Raw genomic sequence first — 20,832 nt, 5'->3', positions numbered from 1 at the left:
AGAACCATCCGGTGCAATTCCTGTTGTTCCACACAGTGCTGCTGGCTCGAGAAATACAAAGATTTTGGAAGGAAAATTCAGTTCTGCACCAGAAAGGAAATCCCTCAGTTCATTGAGCCCTGTGGCTCACACTGTTTGTAGTACTGCCATCTAATATCCTTAACATCTGTATCTGTGGACAGTGGAAAAGATGTTACCAAAAGGCAGCCAGAACTGAAGCCTTCCTGCTCTGGTCTACATTAGGTCTAGAAAATGCCTCTTATTCTGCCTTACACTGCAATTCCCTCATGGTAAGAACTCATCCTGTTTAAATAGTGCTCAAAAACCAGCACATCTTTGGCTATTTCCTTATTATTCAGTTATTTCTTTTCACCTTTGATTCAAATATAAAGGTCTTAGAAAAAAAAGGATCGCTGTGTTCTTTCTGTACTGATCCTGCTTTGCTAGGAAGCGCTGAACTTATGTTCAGTGAATGTATGTTCACACATTCAAGCGAAGAAATAAAATACATTACAAGAGCTCAATTGTACCATACATTTAATAAATGAACTGGGATCCATACACCAAAACAAAACAGCGTGTACATAATGAAGTGGAAAGTAAAAACGTGAGCGTTCTCGCTACTGGTTTTGTTTTACCTACAGTATAACAAGTTATACAATATATTTATAGGTTATTTCCAAAATGGTTGAAACATCTACATTTTGCATTCCCTTGTATTAGAAAAATTACATATTAATTACTCTGGAAAGCTTCTGAACTCTGTTTAGCAGCAAATCTCCTTTCTTGATGGTTTCCTGGTACTGCCAATTCTTGCTGTCCGGCCTAGAAAGTGTAAATGGGAGGGAGAAAAAAAGCAGTCAGAGCTGAGATCTTTTACCTCATGAAAACTTACTACATAAACGTGATTAAAATATACAGAACTCCACAGGGCTGTAAATGTAACTCCCAGGGATCGATGTCTTACCTGTTGGTTTCTACAATCTCATTTACTTTGTCTATTTTGCAGTGCAATCGCCCAGCTGCAATAAATCTTGACAGCTCCCTAAATAAAGAGGAAAAAAACCCATCAATAAATGACTGTTCAACACCTCTTCACAAAGGAACTGCAGGCCGACAAGCACCGAATCTGCTGTTACAAAACATCACAGTCACCTATTTCTGAAGTACATGCAATATATTCCCATGAGGTATCTTATACACTCTCATCTTTTTAAAGCTTGGACATGAAACAAGTGCAATCGTTCCAACAATCCCAACACAAGTTGTCTTTGTATTTTCTTCTGAGGCCAAAATCTCCCTTCAAGTTAATTGAGGCTCATCTTCATGCTCAGCCGTTCAGATTCGGAGGTGGCACTCAGCAAAAATCCAGAATTATTATATTACATCCTGCTGTAAATATTGCCAGTCCATTTAAAGAGTCTCTGAGCAGCTCCTTATTTCTTAGCAGTTCTAAACACTTTGTTTGCTGTACTTCATCAGCTGCTGTTCCATGTGACGCTACTGATGTTTTAATATCTAAAGCTGATCTGATTTCTTACAGCAGAAAATGAATTGCAAATGAGATGCGCAGGGCAGGTAATGTGTGTGAATGTGAATATTTACCTTGCTGTATTTGTGAACTATGTTGTCTTCTAGAATGTTAAAGGTTGTGGCTTATTAAGGTGCATAGAAACAGCAGGATAAAGAACAAAATTAGGCACAAAGGAATAAGTTTTACACAGAACCCTCAGAGTTAAAGCAGAACTGGAATCGTTTTCATGACAAACTACACTCCAATTATTTTCTTTCCTGAAACCTTACATTCAAATGCAGCCAATCTCCTCCACGAAAGCATAACTTATGTAGGTTCAAAACAAACATTTGACTTAAAGAGCTTAACAACTTACTGATCTATGAATTCTACACTGACTCCAAAAGCTTCTGCCATGTATCCTAATGTCAAGGAGCGGTAGGACTCAAGGAGCTGGCTGTATGCATGGATCCTCATCTCCCGTACGTAGTATCGATAATGAGGTGCAAACAACCAATCCTTCTTCATCTCTTGCTCTACAATAGCTGAAACAAGAGAAAGAAATCTAATGAGTAAGAAATGTGAGTTACCATCTAGGTAAGTCAAACTGTTAATACTTAATCAATGTGAACACAACTACATTATACTATTGCATAGTTCTGGATATGAAAGGTATTCTATGCTGTACAAAAATCAGCTTGTAAAAACTATTATAGTTCTAGAACCAGAAGTAGTAATTAAATGCCATCGATATTATGGCAAAGCCAGTGACCCTACAGCATCAAACTCTACATCACTGTCTAAATCGCTTTTTGTTTCCTGCTCTATTTGTGCACTGTAGCTACTCCACAGAAGCTGTAAATGATATGAAACAAGCCACTATAGCACCTGAAATGCTCTTACTAGAAACAAAATAGCTTTACCTAATGACTGGAAAAAGGCTGAGTATCTGCATTCGTACAGAGAAAAGAGGTACTGTCGTACAGCCGGCAAACTGTGTAACACCTCCAGAATCTCTGCTCCTTTAATAACCTGAAAACAAACAAAAAACACATTCAAAGACTATCCCTTTTAGCCTGGAGATAAGCAGGTTAAAGAAAGGCTGGGTCTGCAGCTCTCACTTGCTTTCCTTACCTTCTCCCTAAGGTCAGGTCTGTCTAACGCGATCATGCTGACGTAGACAGTGTAGGTTACAAATGTTTTGTAATCCATAAGTTCATAGGATGTAAACGTTGAAACTGTGTCAAGGAAGAGCTCTGCTGCCTGTTTGAAATCTCGAATAGCCACACAGTACAGACCCTGGTACACCTTTAGACGATTTCTCCTATCCCAGTCTCCTCCTTCTTCTATTAGACTTAAAATAGAACAAAATTACTTATTTAAAATCATTATAAGTCATACGAAACAAGTACAGTAAATCATATATGATACCACATGATTACAGAAGGCAAAATCTCTTATATGCTACAGCTTGTAGGTACAGTCCAGGTTTCATGTATCTCCCAGGGGTAACAATGAGACCTTCCTTGAGATACGTACATAAATATCACCATCAACCTCAGCTACGACAATAGACCTCCACTTCTTTTGCTGCTAAAATCAAAGCTGCCCAACCAACAGCATAGAAAAGTTACCAATGGAACAGCCAAACTTTCAACAACCACAGCAGTCTCATCAACTTTATGTTATAAGATTATAACAGTGATGTATTAAATGCTGACAGCACAGAGCTGTGGATATGAGGGATTACCATCCTGGCACCGGGCTCTTACTTCTAGAAGAGAAACTGGCACTTTATCAAGCCAGCTGGATGTGCTGGGTTCAGGTGGCATCCCTGCACTGCTCTTTATTATACAGCATCATTACATCCAAACTTGTCTTCTAACAGCTACAGAAGAGAAAGTGGGGTGGGCTACAAAGCCCCACTTGTCTGACAAGTGCTTCATTGTCCCCTGCCAACCCAAACGGTACCTTTTGGCCTTCTCAATGTTCCGTGTGATGAGGTCGTTGTCCATGTAGAACAAACCGATCCGTAGGAGATAGAACACAATATCCAGGCGATGTCCCAGGGCCACGGTCTTGTCGTAAGTCTTGCGGAACGCGGTCAGAGCTCCCTCCTAAGCAAACAACCATTTGCCTTATAACAAAGCTCAATGCAATCAGAGCATTTGAAATACATCTGCCGTGGGTGCATTTATTGCATTCCATCAACTACAGACACAAAATAAGTGAAAATCAACATCTACAAATAGAAAATAGCTTTCTCCCTTTTCAGGAAGTGTTTCCTTTTACAGCCTACTTGCTTCTTCACTGCTTCATTTTAACTTCAGTAACACCCTACCCCCATCTGCTGCCCCTGTATGTGCTGTGCCATAGGAAAAAAACACTGCAAGGCAGCCAGTTTCCATTCAGCACTCTGGATTCTGAGCGGTGTTTCTATATGAATTCATAAAACTCGTGCTATTGCCTTATTTTCAGCTGGGATGGAGCTGTTTTCCTTCAGGGTCTATTATGAGGCTATGATTTGGTTTTAGAAAGAATCACAGAATTGTAGGGCTTGGAAGGGACCTCTAGAGATCATCGAGTCCAACCCCCCTGCCAAAGCAGGTTCAAAACAACGCTGATAACACACTGATGTTTCCACTTGTTGCCAAGCAGTGTTGCACAGATCCAAAGCCATTCCAGTTCCTCAGCTCCTATTAGGGAAGGGCTGAGGAGGAGGAGGGATTCCAAAGAGCTGGGAGGGGACAGAATTAGGCCAGCAGCCAAGGGACAACCCCATCCCATATGACATCATGCAGGAGGAGAGTTTTGAAGGGGGTGGGAGTTCATCCCACACACATGTTTACATCTAATCATAATCATAATTTAGTGAATAGTTTTATCTTAACCCACCAGTTCTACTCCCTCCCAGTTCTCTCCCCCATATCCCAGCAGTTCTACCCCCTCCCTTTTCCCTTTTCAGTTCTCTCCCCCATTCCCACTGGGAAGATGAGGCACCACAACAGCCCTGAACCCACCTTATCCCCAATCCTACACAGGTACTCAGCTTTAGCCATCATCGCATCACGGATTTCACTCTCCCCCAAGATCTTTTCAGCATCTTCCAGCTCATTATCCAGCCGTTTTAGTTCCTCTTCGTTGGCTTTCTTCATCTTGTTCAGCAGCTCCGTGTCTACCTGCCACTCCAACGCCTTGCACAGCGCTTCGTAATACGGAGCCATGTCTAAAAGAGAACCCGCAGTGCTTTGGTTACAGCCCCACACTCACTGTGTATATATATATATATATTCCTATATACCCCTATAGGGTATATATCATCCCATACACCCCTATAGCCCGATCCACTCATACACCCCTATATATCATCTCATATACCTATATACCCCTATATATCATATACCCCTCATACACCCCTATAGCCCGATCCACTCATACACCCCTACATATCATCTCATATACCTATATACCCCTATATATCATATACCCCTCATATACCCCTATATATCATCTCATATACCCCTATATATCATCCCATACACCCCTATAGCCCAATCCACTCATATACCCCTATATATCATCTCATACACCCCTATAGCCCGATCCACTCAAACACCCCTATATATAATCTCATATACCTTATACCCCCATATATCATATATCCCTATATATCATCTCATACACCCCTATATATAATCTCATATACCTATATACCCCTATATATCATATACTCCTCATATACCCCTATATATAATCTCATACACCCCTATAGCCCGATCCACTCATATCATATACCCCTATATATCATCCCACACACCCCTATATATCATCCCATACACCCCTATAGCCCGATCCACTCATACACCCCTATATATCATCTCATATACCTATATACCCCTATATGTCACATACCCCTATATATCATCTCATACACCCCTATATATCATCTCATATACCTATATACCCCTATATATCATATACTCCTCATACACCCCTATATATCATCTCATACACCCCTATATATCATCTCATATACCTATATACCCCTATATGCTCCGCCCGCACTCACTGTGAAGCCTCACAGCCGCCATCAACTCATCCCGAGCGGCCGGGTCTGGTGTACGGGGCCTGAGGCTGAGGAGGAACCGGAGCTGGGCGATCCGAAGGTCGGGGTTCTTGGGCAGCCCCTCTTCTTCCAGGTTTTCCAGCGGCATCGCGGCGGACCTCGGGACGGATCGGGACGGCGGCGCGGCGCAGTGACTCAGCCGCGACGGGAGGAAATGGCGACCTCACTTCCGCAATGCAGCGCCCCCTGGCGGCTCGGAGGTGTCGGTGCACAGAGAGAGGGGGGTGTGTGATGGGGGGGTTATGGCCACGCGTGGTCTATAGGGGGTGCACACAGTGCGTGTGTGAGTGCAGCGGGATATAGGGGGGTATGAGGTGATATATAGGGGTATATGAGGGGTATATGATATATAGGGGTATATAGGTATATGAGATGATATATAGGGGTGTATGAGTGGTATATGATATATAGGGGTATAGGGGTGTAAGAGATGATATATAGGGGTGTATGAGATGATATATAGGGGTATATGAGGGGTATATGATATATAGGGGTATAGGGGTGTATGAGATGATATATAGGGGTGTATGAGATGATATATAGGGGTATATGGTATATAGGGGTATATAGGTATATGAGATGATATATAGGGATATATAGGGGCATATGAGGGGTATATGATATATAGGGGTATATGGGTATATGAGATGATATATAGGGGTGTATGAGATGATATATAGGGGTATATGATATATAGGGGTATATAGGTATATGAGATGATATATAGGGGTGTATGAGGGGTATATGATATATAGGGGTATATAGGTATTTGAGATGATATATAGGGGTGTATGAGGGGTATATGATATATAGGGGTATATGGGTATATGAGATGATATATAGGGGTATATGAGTGGATCGGGCTATGGGGGTGTATGAGATGATATAGGGGTATATGATATGAGTGGATCGGGTTATAGGGGTGTATGAGATGATATATAGGGGTATATGAGGGGTAGATGATATATAGGGGTATATAGGTATATGAGATGATATATAGGGGTGTATGAGTGGATCGGGCTATTGGGGTGTATGAGTGGATCGGGCTATTGGGGTGTATGCAGTGGATCAGGCTATAGGGGTGTATGAGATGATATATAGGGGTATATGATATATAGGGGTATATAGATATATGAGATGATATATAGGGGCGTATGAGTGGATCGGGCTATAGAGGTGTATGCAGTGTCTATGGAGTGCACCGTGCTGGCTTCGTGCTCACATACAGGATTGTAATATACACACATGCAAACGATCAGCACTCAAACCTTAAAGGCTGCCTTTGATTTCAGGTGTTATGTTCCTCCCATGTCACAATGCACAGACCAACACCTCCTTCATATGTTTGGTGGGACACATCATACACAGCAGGGTCTGCTTCCTGTTCTTCCTATTGCTCATAGAACCTCACGAGCCATCATTAAGGTTTGTCTCTCCAGCTGTCTCTATCTGTGTCTATGTAGCTAATTTGTGCTGTACACTTACACTAAATGATCGCTTTATTACATGTGATTCCTTCCATTGGGTACTTCTCAGTTGACTATGATTACTACCACGCCAAGTAGAAACGCTCCTTTACCGTATAATTAACTTTATCTGCTTTGCTCCGATGCCTCTCACTGGTAATTGCGTGCACTTCAACTCTTCCTTTGCATTTCTAAGACTTGAAGAAGCTCTGATTCTTCTTGCCCCCATCTTTGTCCAGACTGGATGGTTTTCACACGTCTACAATTATATCTGTTTCCATGTACTCTGGATATTGATTTCAGTACTATCACGTGATCTTTCAATAAGCCATCTGTTTGGAATCCATGGTGCTTTACATGTGCTGGTAGCAAAAAGCTCACTTAAACCCTTTGGTGTTATATAAGGTCTCCTGGATGCTTTATCACTGCAGACTTTCAAGGTGAGGTTGGATCAGGCCTTGGGCAACGTGATCCAGCTATGGATGTCCCTGTTCATTGTAAAGGATTTGGACTAGATGACCTTTAAAGGTCCCTTCCAACTCCAAGGATTCAGTGATTCTGTGATCCTATAGTTGGGCCTTTTTTACTGGGATAATTTGAAACAGAGAGTGAGAATGTTAAGATCTTCCCATGTTTCTGCTGCTTTGGGAGTTGCTCCATTTCCCCCCTCCTGTCAGCCCTTTTTTGAGGTAACTTTTGTCCTATGTGGATTTTTAAGGCTTCTTTTGTCAAAGGAAATAGCCTCACACAATCATACCGCCTGCCTGTCAGTCTGTGTGTCTGTTCTCAAATGCATTTTAAACCCCAGGGTCAACCTGAACCAGATTTGTCAGCTGTCGCAGGTTCTCAATGATGGCCAATTGCTTGAACTCAGGTGCAAGCCAGGTAGGGCTGAGATGAGCTGGGAATGAGAAGCAGTTGTAGTTAACCCATGCCTGCATCTCAACACCAATGCCAATAGCTCTGGCACAGACTGCTCTTAGGGAAGGAGATCAGCAGTGGGGTTGGCTGTATGGCCATCCCAGGATGAAGGCAGGGAAGGGAAACGCAATGGGTATTGATGAGGCACGTGGGAGCAAGATGGGAGAAAGAATAGCTGATCTATGGGAAACCAGCCCTCAGTGGTGTGTGCACACAGAGCAGCACCTGCCACTGTAATTACAAATATTGATGTGCTTTGGCAGGTCTTTTGCACAGCTTCTTTTCAAACACACAGCCTCGTTTTATTTTTCACTCTTGGTAATGACAGGTCATTTTCACATCATGCAAAGAAAAGCGCTTGGGGCTGAGAAGCGTCGTGTAACTTCTATTCAGATCTCATAGCAAATCAGGCAAACATGTATTAATCAAGGCATGCAGTGTTTGATGCAAACATGAGTGCAGTCTAACATTAGGCTGTCTTTTAAAATAAACTCCATGTTGGATGGATGCAGTCTGAGCAGACTGCTGGATTCACAGAGCAAGATGCTCAAAAACTGATGGGAGTTTGGCTCTGACTTCTGCTTTTTAAGTGGAGGTCATCTACCTAAAGCCCATTGATTTGGGTATCAAATTAGCTGGAGAAGCCACTGATGCTCCTTGTCCTGAGTGCACTAAGTCCAAAGGTGGGGATGTGAGCTGCACCAGCATGGCAGTGCTGTGATATCTTCCTTTCCTCTTCCTTTCAGCCATGCCTTTCCCTTTCCCATCTCTTCTGCTCCAGACCTTTCCTTACCCCATGTGCTTTTTGCATTTGGGGGATGGCAATTCACTTTGCCTGGTAAATGAGACAGTTCTCCTGCTGTCACCTCCTTTCAGTTTGAGTTTATACTGCAGTATATCAGATGCTGTGTTTTACGTGGTGTGATTTAGAACTCCCTGTAACTCATGTGAGCAGGGTACAACGCCTGTGCACTTTGCAGATACTCACCCTCTGAATCAACCTCTGTTTGCCTTGTCCTGACACACACAGACTGACACCTATATATATATATGTATATAATACTGCTATATATATACTGTATATACTATACATACTACATATATAGTTACACATATAACTATACATATACTGTATATGTAACATATAAGTATATCATGCTGTATATAAGCAAACACACACAAGTGTGACTGTATCCATCTATGTGTATCCGCCTATGTAACAAACATTGCAGGATGCTTATTTTCATTCATTCTTTTTCCTTCCAGAGCATTTTCATTTTGCTGAGACCTTTACACTATTTTTCTTTATCCCCTTTAAAAACTATTTTTTTTTCAAAGAACATCTGAAATTACCAAACAATTTATTCAATTGACTTCTAAGGTCTAGAAGCCCTGCAAGGAGACTTTCCTGCAGCTGCTATTTCCAGTGCCTTTTTTCCTGCCTACCTTCCCTGGCACTACGTGCTACTTTCCTTGTAGTTTCCATGACAATTCTCAGAGTTGCAGGCAGCCTTGTCCTTGGTTGCTGTTTTGCAAAGCTGTCCTTGCTCTTGCCCATCTGAAGAGCTGACTGCAGCCATGCATGCACAATTAAACCCCTGATTTTCCTATCTCAGGTGTAGCGCATTTCGTACCCATCACTGTAACAGAGTGATGAGAGCAAGGGATGGGGGGTGGAGGGGGAAGGTGCTGTGTGCTCTGTTAACCTGCTTAGAATGATACAAATAACTCTAACTTTCTCCTTTAGCAGCTCTCACCCCGAAGCCCTTTGCCATTTCTCTGCCTGCCTCTGCTTTGTCTTCATTTGACCATTTCCTTCCATTATCCCGTGCGCTGCCTCCATCCACGCTCACCTCCCTGCCATCCCCCGGCTTCCTCTTGTGAATCCACTTCAGTGTAATCTAAAACACACTGCATGGATGTGGGAGCCCAGAGAAATATTTGCTCTGGCTCTGGCTCTCACCTAGTGATGCCAATGAGCTCGGAGACGGCAGACTCTCAGCCCAGCAGTAAAATGAGCCTTTCCCGTAAGTTTAGAATTGGAGTCTTTCTCACACGCTGCAGTCAAAATGATTGTCAGCTCAAACAGCTCCTTTTAACTCAATTCAAAAGAAAGCATTCAGAGTGGATTCTGAATTTGCACCGTGATAAAACTAATTGCAGTTACCTGCCCGTCACTGAAACAGATCATCCCGAGTGCCACAATATTTGAAACACTGTTCTAAGGCACAAACACACCGAATCAGAAAGAAAAGCTTTAAAGGCCAAAGCGATCATCTTCTAAGCGTTCTTAATTTCCCTTCAGGTAAATGGAAATGGGTGTTCTGGAGGACAGAGAGAGCAGCACATGGTCCACTTCAATTGTCTGCGTGATTAATAGAGCATCCATAGACCTCCCAGCCTGTGCAGTGAGGTGAGCTCTGGAGCTGCCCAAGGGGTGGCAGGAGAAATGGAGTAATGAGAAGGATGGGGAGGAATGAGTAGGAAAGGGAGAAAGGAGAAGGAAAGTGAACTGTGCAACCAGCCCCATACTCAGAACCCCAGGCCCAGGGCTGGAGGTGGGACCTCAAAACCTGGGCTGGGGTAGCAGCAGGGAGCAAGTAATGGAATGAGCCTGAGAATCACAGCTGGGGCTCTCAGACAGCAACATTCTGCCTGTGGTTGGTCTTGGTGACCCGGGGATATGGGCAGTTGAAGGGTCTGGGCTTGTTTCCCCATTGAGCACAGGGGTTTTATGACTGGCTGTGGTTTGGTACCTGCTTCTTGTTTTGGCTTCACCCCAGCTGTGCGGTCTGTACATGACAATCCCCTGCAGCACATGGGTTTGCCCTGAGATCCAGGAGCTGAGAACACTTTATCATTAATGGATTCACCCTTTGGGGATTGACGGAGTTGAAGTGTGGCTGCTCTGCAGTCCCCCACCATCATTACAGGGCAGCCGGTGTCTACCTCTAAGTTGGATGACCACGAGAACACAGTGGGCACTGGGTACACAAAGGCACTGACACTCCTGAGAATAGGGATTTTTCCCTTGGCACAACGATCCACATGGAGAGCGCTCTTGTTTTTAATAAGCTCACAAAGCTTTCTTCTTTTTTTCTGTCCTGAACACGAGGTATTTTCATTCCATAATGACTGTGTGTTATGTCCAACTTCCAGAAAGCCTTTTGCCTGAGAAAATAGCAAAAGCTTTTTCAGCTGCTGCAGTGAACACAGTGGAAGTAATCATGGAGCAAAATGCTGAGATATTTGCTCTGTGCTCAGAGGTTGTGTGGCATCTTGTATTGTCTGAAACAGAGCACCAGAGAGTAATCACATCTGCAAATCTCTCAGACTGGGGCAGCGGGGAGAGGAGCCAATCTCTGCGACTCTGCAGAGCTGGAAGAAATCTCAGATATTTCTGTTTGTCTGCAGAACAGCTGGGGACTTCTCAGGCATGAATCTAATTAAGCATATTCCTTGCCACAAACACTTCAAGTCCCATTTCTGAGATCTGGATATCTGACCAAAATGAATCCTTAGCAATATTGCTTTCATGCATCATGCTTTTTCTTTTCTTCTTCTTCCTTTTTTTTTTTTCCCCTTTCCTTCGATCTGGGTGAAATTAAATTACATTTATAAGCTCAGCTCGAAATTCACTGAAGTCGATACTATCGATTGATATCTGGCTATCAGCAGAATGCCATGCATTAATTATAGCTGTGTTTAATACATGAGCCCGGAGAGGCTCCTCTGTGAGTGATAGCAAGCAAGGAGCATCCTCCCTGCTGTGGCACCAGAGCCTTTGTGCCCTGGGCTTGCGGTGCCCAGGAGAGCCCCATAGCACCAGGTCTTGCATAGTACAGCTGTGGCAAGGCGTGTTGGCAGAGCTATGAACCCTAAAACCATTAACTGTAAAAAAACTTCCTTGAGTCTCTTATATGCAAAGTTATTTGCCTGTGCTCCTCAGTTTGATTTGTGTTCATTTGCATATACAATGCATGGGCTTCAGACAGAGAATTCTCCTGATACGTTTTCACTTCTGTAAGAAACATGATGGGAAGTAGAAGATATGATCATCTCCCTCCCTGGTGGCATCAGTAAATATCACACATATCAGATTAAACCCTTGACATTTTTCCAACAGTGTGAAATTTGCTTGAAGATGTTGGAAAATGAGTTATAGATGTGAAAGCAAGGCTTGGAATATGAATACAAACCCATTAACCCTAAAACCAACGTAATTGGTTCTTCCCTGCATCCTGGAGCACAGCACTGGACTGGGAGAGAGGGAGAATCTGGGGGTGCATGGGGTGAGCTGTGAGACAGACAGGGACCCTGAGCAGCAGTAAAGGGCTGAGCTTCCCCTGAAGGGAAGAGCTCGGGAATGGATGCCAGCAGTGACACAGACATCACCCATTGCAGCAGCACATGCAGGGCTTCAGTGTGCAGCATCAGCAGAGCAATCCCCGAGAGATGGGAGAGATTTTGTGCATCTTAAGGAAAAGGCTGATTTTAATCCAGCAGAATCATGGTGGTAATTACAGTATTTAAAGCAGTTTGCTGCCTCTCATTAATTCCCTGAGCATTACTCCAGGGCCCCCTTAGAGATGACCAAGACAGAACATGATGACATCTGCTTGTTGTGTGCACGCTCGGAGAGCTGAGGTTACGTGCAGTGACTGTGAGCATCCCTGATGTTGCCATGGAGATGCCAGGGCTGGCTGTGAGACACATCGACCACAGCTATACCCACAGCAGAGCCCCTTACATCCCTCCCAGGGACACAGGCTGCATGTGGGAGGAGGCAGAAGTTCAGGATGCTGCTGCTTGGAGAGGTGTTGGGGACACCAGGGCATGTATCAAGGGCTGGGTGGGCTCAGAGGGATCAGAGTGACATGGCTGAGCCTGAGACCTGTGTCTGTAAAAGCAATAGGGGAGGAGTTCTCTGTGCTAGTTGTCACAGCCAGATGTTCATGCTGAATGCTCTTTGCATCCAGGGGGGCCTTGTTGACCTGGCTGAGGGTTGTTGTGCTCCCCTCAGAGGCTGCTTAGTGCTGGGAGTTGGCATTAGGTGGTGGAATCACCATCCTTGGAGGTGTTTAAGGAAAGGGAATATGTTGTACTTAGGGATATGGTTTAGTGGACAATATGGGTGGTAGGTGGTGGATGGTCAGACAGGATGATCTTAGAGGTCTTTTCCAACCTTAATGAATGTATGATTCTGTGTGCTCAGTTAGCTGAGAACATGCTATGGCACAGCAAAGGTTGCCATTCAGTGGCAGGTGGCTGGCTTTCATGCAACAGATATTCTGCCTTTACAAAATATACATCTACCAGACAAGAAGGTGACGTGGCTGACACACGGCTCATCTATTCTTAGATTTGGCATTTGGGAACACAGTTTCACCACTTCTATCTGGCTGGCAGCAGGTACCGTTTCACGGGCAGGAAGGTTATCACTGTTAATTAATCTCGACTCTCATTTGGAGGCAGGATGATTGCATCCTCTCTGCATGCCCTGCACAAGCTTCCCTGAGGGCTCAGCCACAGCCTGTGTATCGCTGCTCTGGGTTTGCCAAAAAGATCAGAATTCTGCAGGCAGTGCCACCAGCAATGAGAAAATGCCTCTCATCTCAACGCCAGGTCTGGGGACAGCCATTGGATGGGCTGGTGGCACTGCATGGCATTGTCCATCTCCCATTGCCCACCCTGCCAAGTCCTGCTCCACGGCAGCAATTATCCCTTCCTAAAAGTTAGTGCAGTTCCTGTAGATCTCGGTCACCTGAGGTCAAGAATACTGTTTTCATTATCAGATATAGAAACAGGGTCAGAAAGCCATGGATAAATAGGGCAGAGCATCTAAAGAAATGACGGGAGACCTAATTGTGGGATTGGGATGCAGCAGATTTTTGTGTCTCTTTGTATTTCTGCAGGAACACGAAATGCTCTTTCTTCTTGCTTCAGCCCGTCAGCAATCAGTGCATTTTTAGCTGAAGGCTGGAGATGGGGACCAAATGGCCTTGGAATTAAGCAGCAGATTTCAGCTGTCTAGGAACAGCTGGAGAAGTGTTAGCATTTCCTTCTCTGTGTACAGGACAGAATGGCTGACCTTGAAAATGGAGCAAACAGTTGGGCTTTTTTTCCCACTTTTTCAAATTGGAGTTTGCAGTCACCACCACCACATGTCCAACAGTACGTTCTACCATCTACCCACTCCATATGCTTTATTTAGAAGGACGGAGTTATGCTATACCAAGCTATTACAGTATTATTACAGCAGTAAATTCATCCTCACTGCTTGCCCTGCTGGAATGGCATGGGCCGCATTTGCTAAATTTGCAATGAATAAATAATGCAGGATGAAAATGAAGCCAGCGTGGTTATCGGGGCTGTTGGATGAAAGCACATTGGGAACCAGTGTGGATTTGGATATTCTGACTGCAGGGTGATGGAGTGGGTATTGGAGAAATCCCTGCTCTGGAGGAGCACACGTGCTGATGGGAAGGGGTACCCCGCAGCTCTGGGGCTGGCTTATCTCTGGGACAGAGATAACAAAGCAGCTCGCTCTGCGGTGGTGAAACTTGATTACTGCCTTATCAGCCAGAGCTCAAGGGGTGTGTGCATGCTGGTATTAAAACGTGTTATTTCCTCACGGTGCTTCATGGAGATGATAGGGGCTGTGATGCAGAACTCTGTGTGTGTGAGAGCGCATTGTGCTTGCCACTGTCAATGAAAATCCATCTGCTTTCAGAGCTCACTGCAGAGCAATGTCTGCTTCTTTTGTCTTTTGCAGTGTTCTATGAAGGTGTAAAAGTTGCACGCAGCAGAAATGGGAAACTTGCAGTAACTGGCTCAGGACAGGTAAGCAGCTGCTCTGACAATGGAGGTTAATGAACAGGCTTTCAGCTTTCTCCCAGAAGATCCCCTGGATCCCAAACCTGCCCAGTTTAGCAGCTCAGAGTCCTCCGGAGAGTTCTTTCATCCTGCAATGCTGCTTCTGGCTCCTGTGCAGAAGGGACAGAGATGAGGACAAACCAGCCCAGTGCTGGGGTGCTCCCATAGCAGCCCAGTCCCAGCACCTGCTGGGGAACGCCACCCCCAGGCTGATCCCTGACACCAACTCACTTACCCCAGCAAATTCAGGGGCTCGGTCCCCACTTTAATGCAAGCAGGAGAAACCTGCTGGAGATGCTGGGGAGATCCCAGGCAGTGGCTGTGCATCTCAAAGTAATAATTTCATTGAAAAGGATAATGCTTTAAACCGTTCTCATTTTGCTCGTCATGTCTTCAAACTGCCTGAATATTCTGTCAAGAGTTTTGGGTTGTTATGACCTGAAAGAATCAAACCATCTCTGTTCTGACAAGACTGATACACTTTGACTGACGCTAACTAAAATCAGCTCGTTCAGCCTACGAAATGTTACAGCATCATTTGCATACAAACTGGGAACTAGACAAGCACCTGGAAATCTCTTGCACTTGCAAATCCTGACTCTTGAGAAGAATAAAAGGAATTTTACGCCCTGAGCCCAGTGGATGCTCTGCAATAATGATGTCCTCACAACCTTTGGTTTGATATTCCAAATTATGGAGGCGATTCTGGGAGCATTCCACCTTTCTTTCCCCCAGTCAGGCTCTCCAGCACTCTCATGGCTGTTAACAAGCAAGCATTATTAAAGCTTCAGATCTCTGGGGCTGCCATAAAGCCTCCATGGGGAGCAGTGCTTGTTTTCTCCAGTTCTCTGTGCATCCCAAATCAACTTCCTCTCTGCATCTTTCACCATGAGTGACTGTGTTCATACATATATGCAAAGCATTGTTCCCCTGAGCAGAGCCCTCAGCCGTCATGGCTGGGCCAGGTGGTGAAGCAGGCATTGCTGACTCTCAGCACTAAAAAACCTGAAATACAAGCTGTTGGAGATGGATTTTGTAGGGAAGAAGGCTGTTCAATAATGCAGGCTGATGGGCACAGGTCTCCAGCGCCAAATGGGCTCCTTCCCTTCCCTTCCCTTCCCTTCCCTTCCCTTCCCTTCCCTTCCCTTCCCTTCCCTTCCCTTCCCTTCCCTTCCCTTCCCTTCCCTTCCCTTCCCTTCCCTTCCCTTCCCTTCCCTTCCCTTCCCTTCCCTTCCCTTCCCTTCCCTTCCCTTCCCTTCCCTTCCCTTCCCTTCCCTTCCCTTCCCTTCCCTTCCCTTCCCTTCCCTTCCCTTCCCTTCCCTTCCCTTCCCTTCCCTTCCCTTCCCTTCCCTTCCCTTCCCTTCCCTTCCCTTCCCTTTCCCTTCCCTTCCCTTCCCTCCCCATCCCCATCCCCATCCCCACCCCATCCCCATCCCCATCCCCATCCCCATCCCCATCCCCATCCCCATCCCCATCCCCATCCCCATCCCCATCCCCATCCCCATCCTCATTCCTATCTCCACCTCCATCAAACCCACATCAATCTGACCCCAAATGTCCCCAGAAACTTGGCACGGAGAAGTTCTGCTCCACCCATGTTCCACCCAAGTGTGAGGGTGCAGGAGGGGTGAGTCGTAGGGGTGCTCATAGCTGGGTGCCAGATGAACATGTGCACATTTGGGCATATGGGCACATTTGATTTGTAACATCACTCACTGGTTCCCATTTTCTGCCCCTGAAAGCTGAAAAACATGATATGCAAATATTTCACTCGATATTTTTAAACTGTTTTTTACAAGGTTCTATTAATTGAGTAAAAGTTCTTGAATATTCATAAACTGTTCACCAGGCGCATCATCTGACGAAGGATGGAGTGGACCGGGGGTGGGATTTACTATTTTGAAAAGTCATGCCATGAATTATTCGACAGCTCTGGTTTGACCAGCTGTATTTACTATCGATGGCCAAGAGCTCCAAAGGCTGCTGCCTCCAGACTCCAACCAGAAACGTCACTGCTTCATCTCTTGGCTCAGAGTCCAGGAACAGCCAAACCCATGTGGGATGGGAGGACACTGGGGGCTTCTTCTGGGTCCTTTCATCCTGATGGCAAAGCATCTTGTTGGTTCAGCATCCCCTCCCCTACCATGTGCTGGTGGGCATGTGCTCCTCTGATCCCAAAAACAAATTATGGGAGAGAAAAAAAATAGATGATTCCATTCATTTTTTTTTCCATAATAAATGGAAGATGATGTAATTACATTTCATCAGTTTCCCAGCTTATGAGAATCATAATTGAGCACCTCCAGCACCACAGGGTACCACAGATGGGGAGCTCCTCGCTGGACACACCGCAGCAAAAACCTCCATTTAGCCAAAACACTGCTGTCCTTTCTAACAGGCAGATGGGCTCTGTCACGTGCTCCATGGAGCCCTTGTGCATTGCAAACAATCAGTAATAATTACAGCACCTCCAGATGTTTTGTATATGCTTCACTCTTTATTTATTTGTTTTCTGTGCCGAGTTACTTGGGATACTGGAAATGTAAATAATGAATATGTGATGAGCAGCAAGAATGGATATTGCCCTGCTTTGCTGTTCCAAAAAAGCTAATTAAGCCAAGCACGAAAATAAAAGCTTCTTGAGCCTGCTCCAGCATCAGCCATAAAAGAGCACTCACAAGCAAATAGTTAGGGCCAATTAGATACCGGCACACAGAAAAGAGCCTGAGATTCTTACAGATAAAACATTATTACAGTGGAGCTTTGGAGATGGGGAAACTGAGGCACCAAGCCTGGGCAGAGGCAGCAGCTGGGTTGGGCTGGAGCTGCTATAAATCCCTGCACACACTGATGTGGGCATGGCTTGGTGTCCCCTGGGGCTGAAGCTGCTGTGGGTTCACAGCCTGGGGGCTGTGGGTTTGATTGTATGAATTATGTGTGTGTATAGAGACGTGTATATAGCTGTGTGCATGTATATGTATGCGTGTATATGCGTATGCTGTGATGTGATGTGTGCTCTTCAGAGTTTAATGCTTTATTTAGACCGAATTAACTTGCTTCGCAGCACTTTGTTTATCCATTTTAATAAATCAGTTCTTTCAGCTAAATCTCACTTTAAGAGTTGATCATATCCAGAGCCTCGAAGAGAGCAGCAGATATAAATATTTGCTTTTACAACGGGAAAACTCTCCTGAGGATGCTTTAGCAAACGGCTGCGGCCGTGCTTAGCACAGGGGCACCAGTAATTTTCTGTGTTATTAATCAGAAGCATAGCAGCACAAAGGTGGGGCTGCAGATAACAGGTCCCAGAGCAGAGGGGTGGAGGTGCACTGTGTGGCTGTGAGCTCCCATGCTCCCAGGTGGAGACCAAGCATGGATGTGGTGTCTAAGCAAAGATATCTTCTTAATATTGTCAAATAGAATAGTGGAAAATGGGAAGGCCTTTTGTAGGGTGCACATGGGCAGATGCTCGCAGAACTCTCTAAAGCAAAAGCATGTATGGAAATATGGAGAACCCTTTGGTTGCAAAGCCCAGCCTGGCTAATGGGGCTCCCGTGGTGCAGAACTGAAATATTCCATCTGGTTCTTGAGGGAAAAATGTTATTATCAGGTAATGCTGTGAGTGCACTGATACTGCAGTGTGATGGCTTGCAGATGCTTTTGGAAATAGCCCCAGCTCTTTTGTGACATGTTTGTGGCCCTCAGCATCCCTGGCCACCAACTCCCCTTGTACTCTAATGGGACTTGAATTCCTAAATAGTTGGAAAGATCTGGGTTGCAAATGTGCTGCTCTTCACTGTCATGTCAGGAGGTGCAAGAAAATGGGACACACACAGCACACAAACAAAGTCAGGGCACTTGAGCTTTCCAACGAAGTAGTCTGAAATTGCTCTTAGCTAATGAGCTTCCCCTGGCCACAAAGGATGGCAGTCTAATAGGTGGTAATCTGCAGGAGAATGAGGGCAGCCTAGATTTCATAAATAGCACGATTGTATGTAAATGCAAAGAATGGGGAGCTTGCTTCTTTTTCTCATCCTGAAAGAGCAAAGTTTGCCAGCTCAGGTGGCAGCTCCCTGTGCCAACATGGCAGGATGACAGCTCGTGTCTGGCTGGGTTTGGCTAAGGATGGCAGAAGGTGGCTGCAGGGTGGCACCTTGCATCGCCAGAGCTGTGTGTGCTGTTTGCAAATACGGGCTGAGCTGTGTGCTACAGAGCTCCTGACTTTGTCCTTCCCATAGCTATGTCTCTTTGCAGAGCCTCTGCTCATCTGGTTGTAATTTATCTGCTAGGCTTCAAGCCTGCGTGGCTTTTGGCTTCCTGAAAAAATAAGGCTCAGTGTGCTGGATGCTTCTCTGCAAAGTTTGGTGGTTTTTGGGCCAATGTGCTGCCCACACAGGGCATGTTTGACTGTGGCACTGGGCTGTATAGAGCCCTGAGTGGTCATTAAATCCTCAGTGCTCTTTCTGGGGGCAGGAAAAAAAAAAAAGAACAAAAAATATCCTTTGAGGAAAAAAAAGAATGTTAGCAGTAGATCTAAACAAACTTTTAATGCTTTTTTTTTTTTCTTTTTTAATAGCAAAGTTGACGTGGTGCCAGGATCACTCACATTCCACAGCTGTCAAGGACTCTCTTGGCAAGGCCCCTCCACCAGCATCATCCCAGCTCCCCACCACCTGGTGCTCATCCCCACCTGCAGCTGGAGCCACGGGTTCCAAATTCTGGGAGCAGGGGAAGGCAGCAGAGTGGGTGTGAAGGCTGCTCCTAGGTGCTGGCAACCTGTGTGTAGGCAGTGGGTACACCATGGTAAGCAACCCAGCGGGGCCAGATGGTGTGGGAGCAGGATTTTACGGGCTCATAGCTCCAGCCCTCAGGCTCAGTGGGTTTGTCAGAAATGGTTAATCATATTCTGAATAACCCTCCCAGAAAATCAACCAGCTTTTCCCCCATGGGACTGCTGGAGCCCATATGAAAAATGAAAAAGGTTTGGAAACTAGGTTTACATTTTTACTGCTGGAATTTGTACCAACTTGGTGTTTTCTTTCTTTGAGAACATGATGTGAGACCTTTGTGCTGTCATGGCAAAGGGCACGGAGGAAGGGAGCACAAGAAGATACTGGTTAATTTGCTGCCTGTCTGCTCTGACTTCAATACTGCAGTCGGACTGGACATGGTGTTGTGAAGGACACAGCCCTGCTTGGGGTGCTGAGAAGCCTCTGCTCAATGAGCCCATCCATTTATTAAGGAATTGCATTGCAATTCTGATGGTCAGTAAGTCTTGAATGCTTATTGGGCAACAGGCAGAATTACCCTGCTTGAGTTAATTTGCAGAGAGGTAACGGCTGGTTGGTTATACCTAGGGATTAGCTCTTGGCCATTTCCTGGGCAATGCAGAGCTTGCTGTACAAACAGTCGTCAGTCCTCAGGCAGCTCAGCTGTACAAGGTACTTAGGGCTGATAGGCAACACTCATTGTGCGGTTAATCAGTGACAGAGAATTAAATTGTACATATTAAAAGCCAATTATATAATAACCTGTAGTTAGCGTCACACTTGTCACTGAAAGCAATGCCCCTACCCCCCTCACCAGGCCTGTTTGGGAAAACAAGTGAGGATCTGTGATCTTTCTAAGGAGAAGGCTGTTATTTATAAATTACAGGTTGAAGCCTTGCCTGGCACAATGCAGAACAGTGCGATGGATGGCAGCTGGGTGTGCTGATTTGCACCAGGTGAAGACCTGGCTTGTTTAGCACAGAGAAACCAATGGGGGCAGAGGCCCCCACCCTGCTTTGAGAGATGGAGCTGGGGGTGGGACCCAGGTGACCCTTATACTGTGACTGTAGTAAGGGCCGAGTGAAAATAAGGCCTTTGTTAATTGCTCCACAATTAACCAACACGCCTTCAGAGTAAAAACATACACCCAAGACGCTTCCC

The 20,832-nt window shown here is 45.3% G+C and overlaps 1 protein-coding gene across 1 annotated transcript; it reads right to left on the bottom strand.

Moving 5' to 3' along the window:
- Nucleotides 1-520: 520 nt before the first annotated feature.
- Nucleotides 521-5,776, bottom strand: PSMD6 (proteasome 26S subunit, non-ATPase 6). Its single transcript, XM_015875227.2, has 8 exons — nt 5,583-5,776; nt 4,534-4,739; nt 3,485-3,630; nt 2,648-2,867; nt 2,437-2,545; nt 1,890-2,058; nt 968-1,045; nt 521-825 (listed from the first exon to the last, which is right to left on the bottom strand). The coding sequence occupies exons 1-8, from the start codon at nt 5,725-5,727 to the stop codon at nt 729-731; spliced, it is 1,170 nt and encodes a 389-aa protein (XP_015730713.1). The 5' UTR covers nt 5,728-5,776; the 3' UTR covers nt 521-728.
- Between the last annotated feature and the right edge of the window lie 15,056 nt (nt 5,777-20,832).

Source organism: Coturnix japonica, chromosome 15 (genome assembly GCF_054131305.1).
Source record: "Coturnix japonica strain WE chromosome 15, WE-NBRP24, whole genome shotgun sequence".
NCBI classification, from domain to species: domain Eukaryota; kingdom Metazoa; phylum Chordata; class Aves; order Galliformes; family Phasianidae; genus Coturnix; species Coturnix japonica.
Note: the sequence above shows the minus strand (reverse complement) of the source record. Positions and strands in the feature narration are given on the sequence as shown.

What these genes read in the sequence shown, in the direction of transcription:
- PSMD6 (XM_015875227.2), bottom strand. Translation starts at nt 5,727, where the DNA reads ATGCCGCTGGAAAACCTGGAAGAAGAGGGGCTGCCCAAGAACCCCGAC. An exon ending in GGCGGCTGTGAGGCTTCACA is followed by an intron (nt 4,740 to 5,582) that starts GTGAGTGCGGGC and finishes GTTCTCTTTTAG; the next exon opens with ACATGGCTCCGTATTACGAA. An exon ending in GACCTGACCTTAGGGAGAAG is followed by an intron (nt 2,546 to 2,647) that starts GTAAGGAAAGCA and finishes GTTTGTTTTCAG; the next exon opens with GTTATTAAAGGAGCAGAGAT.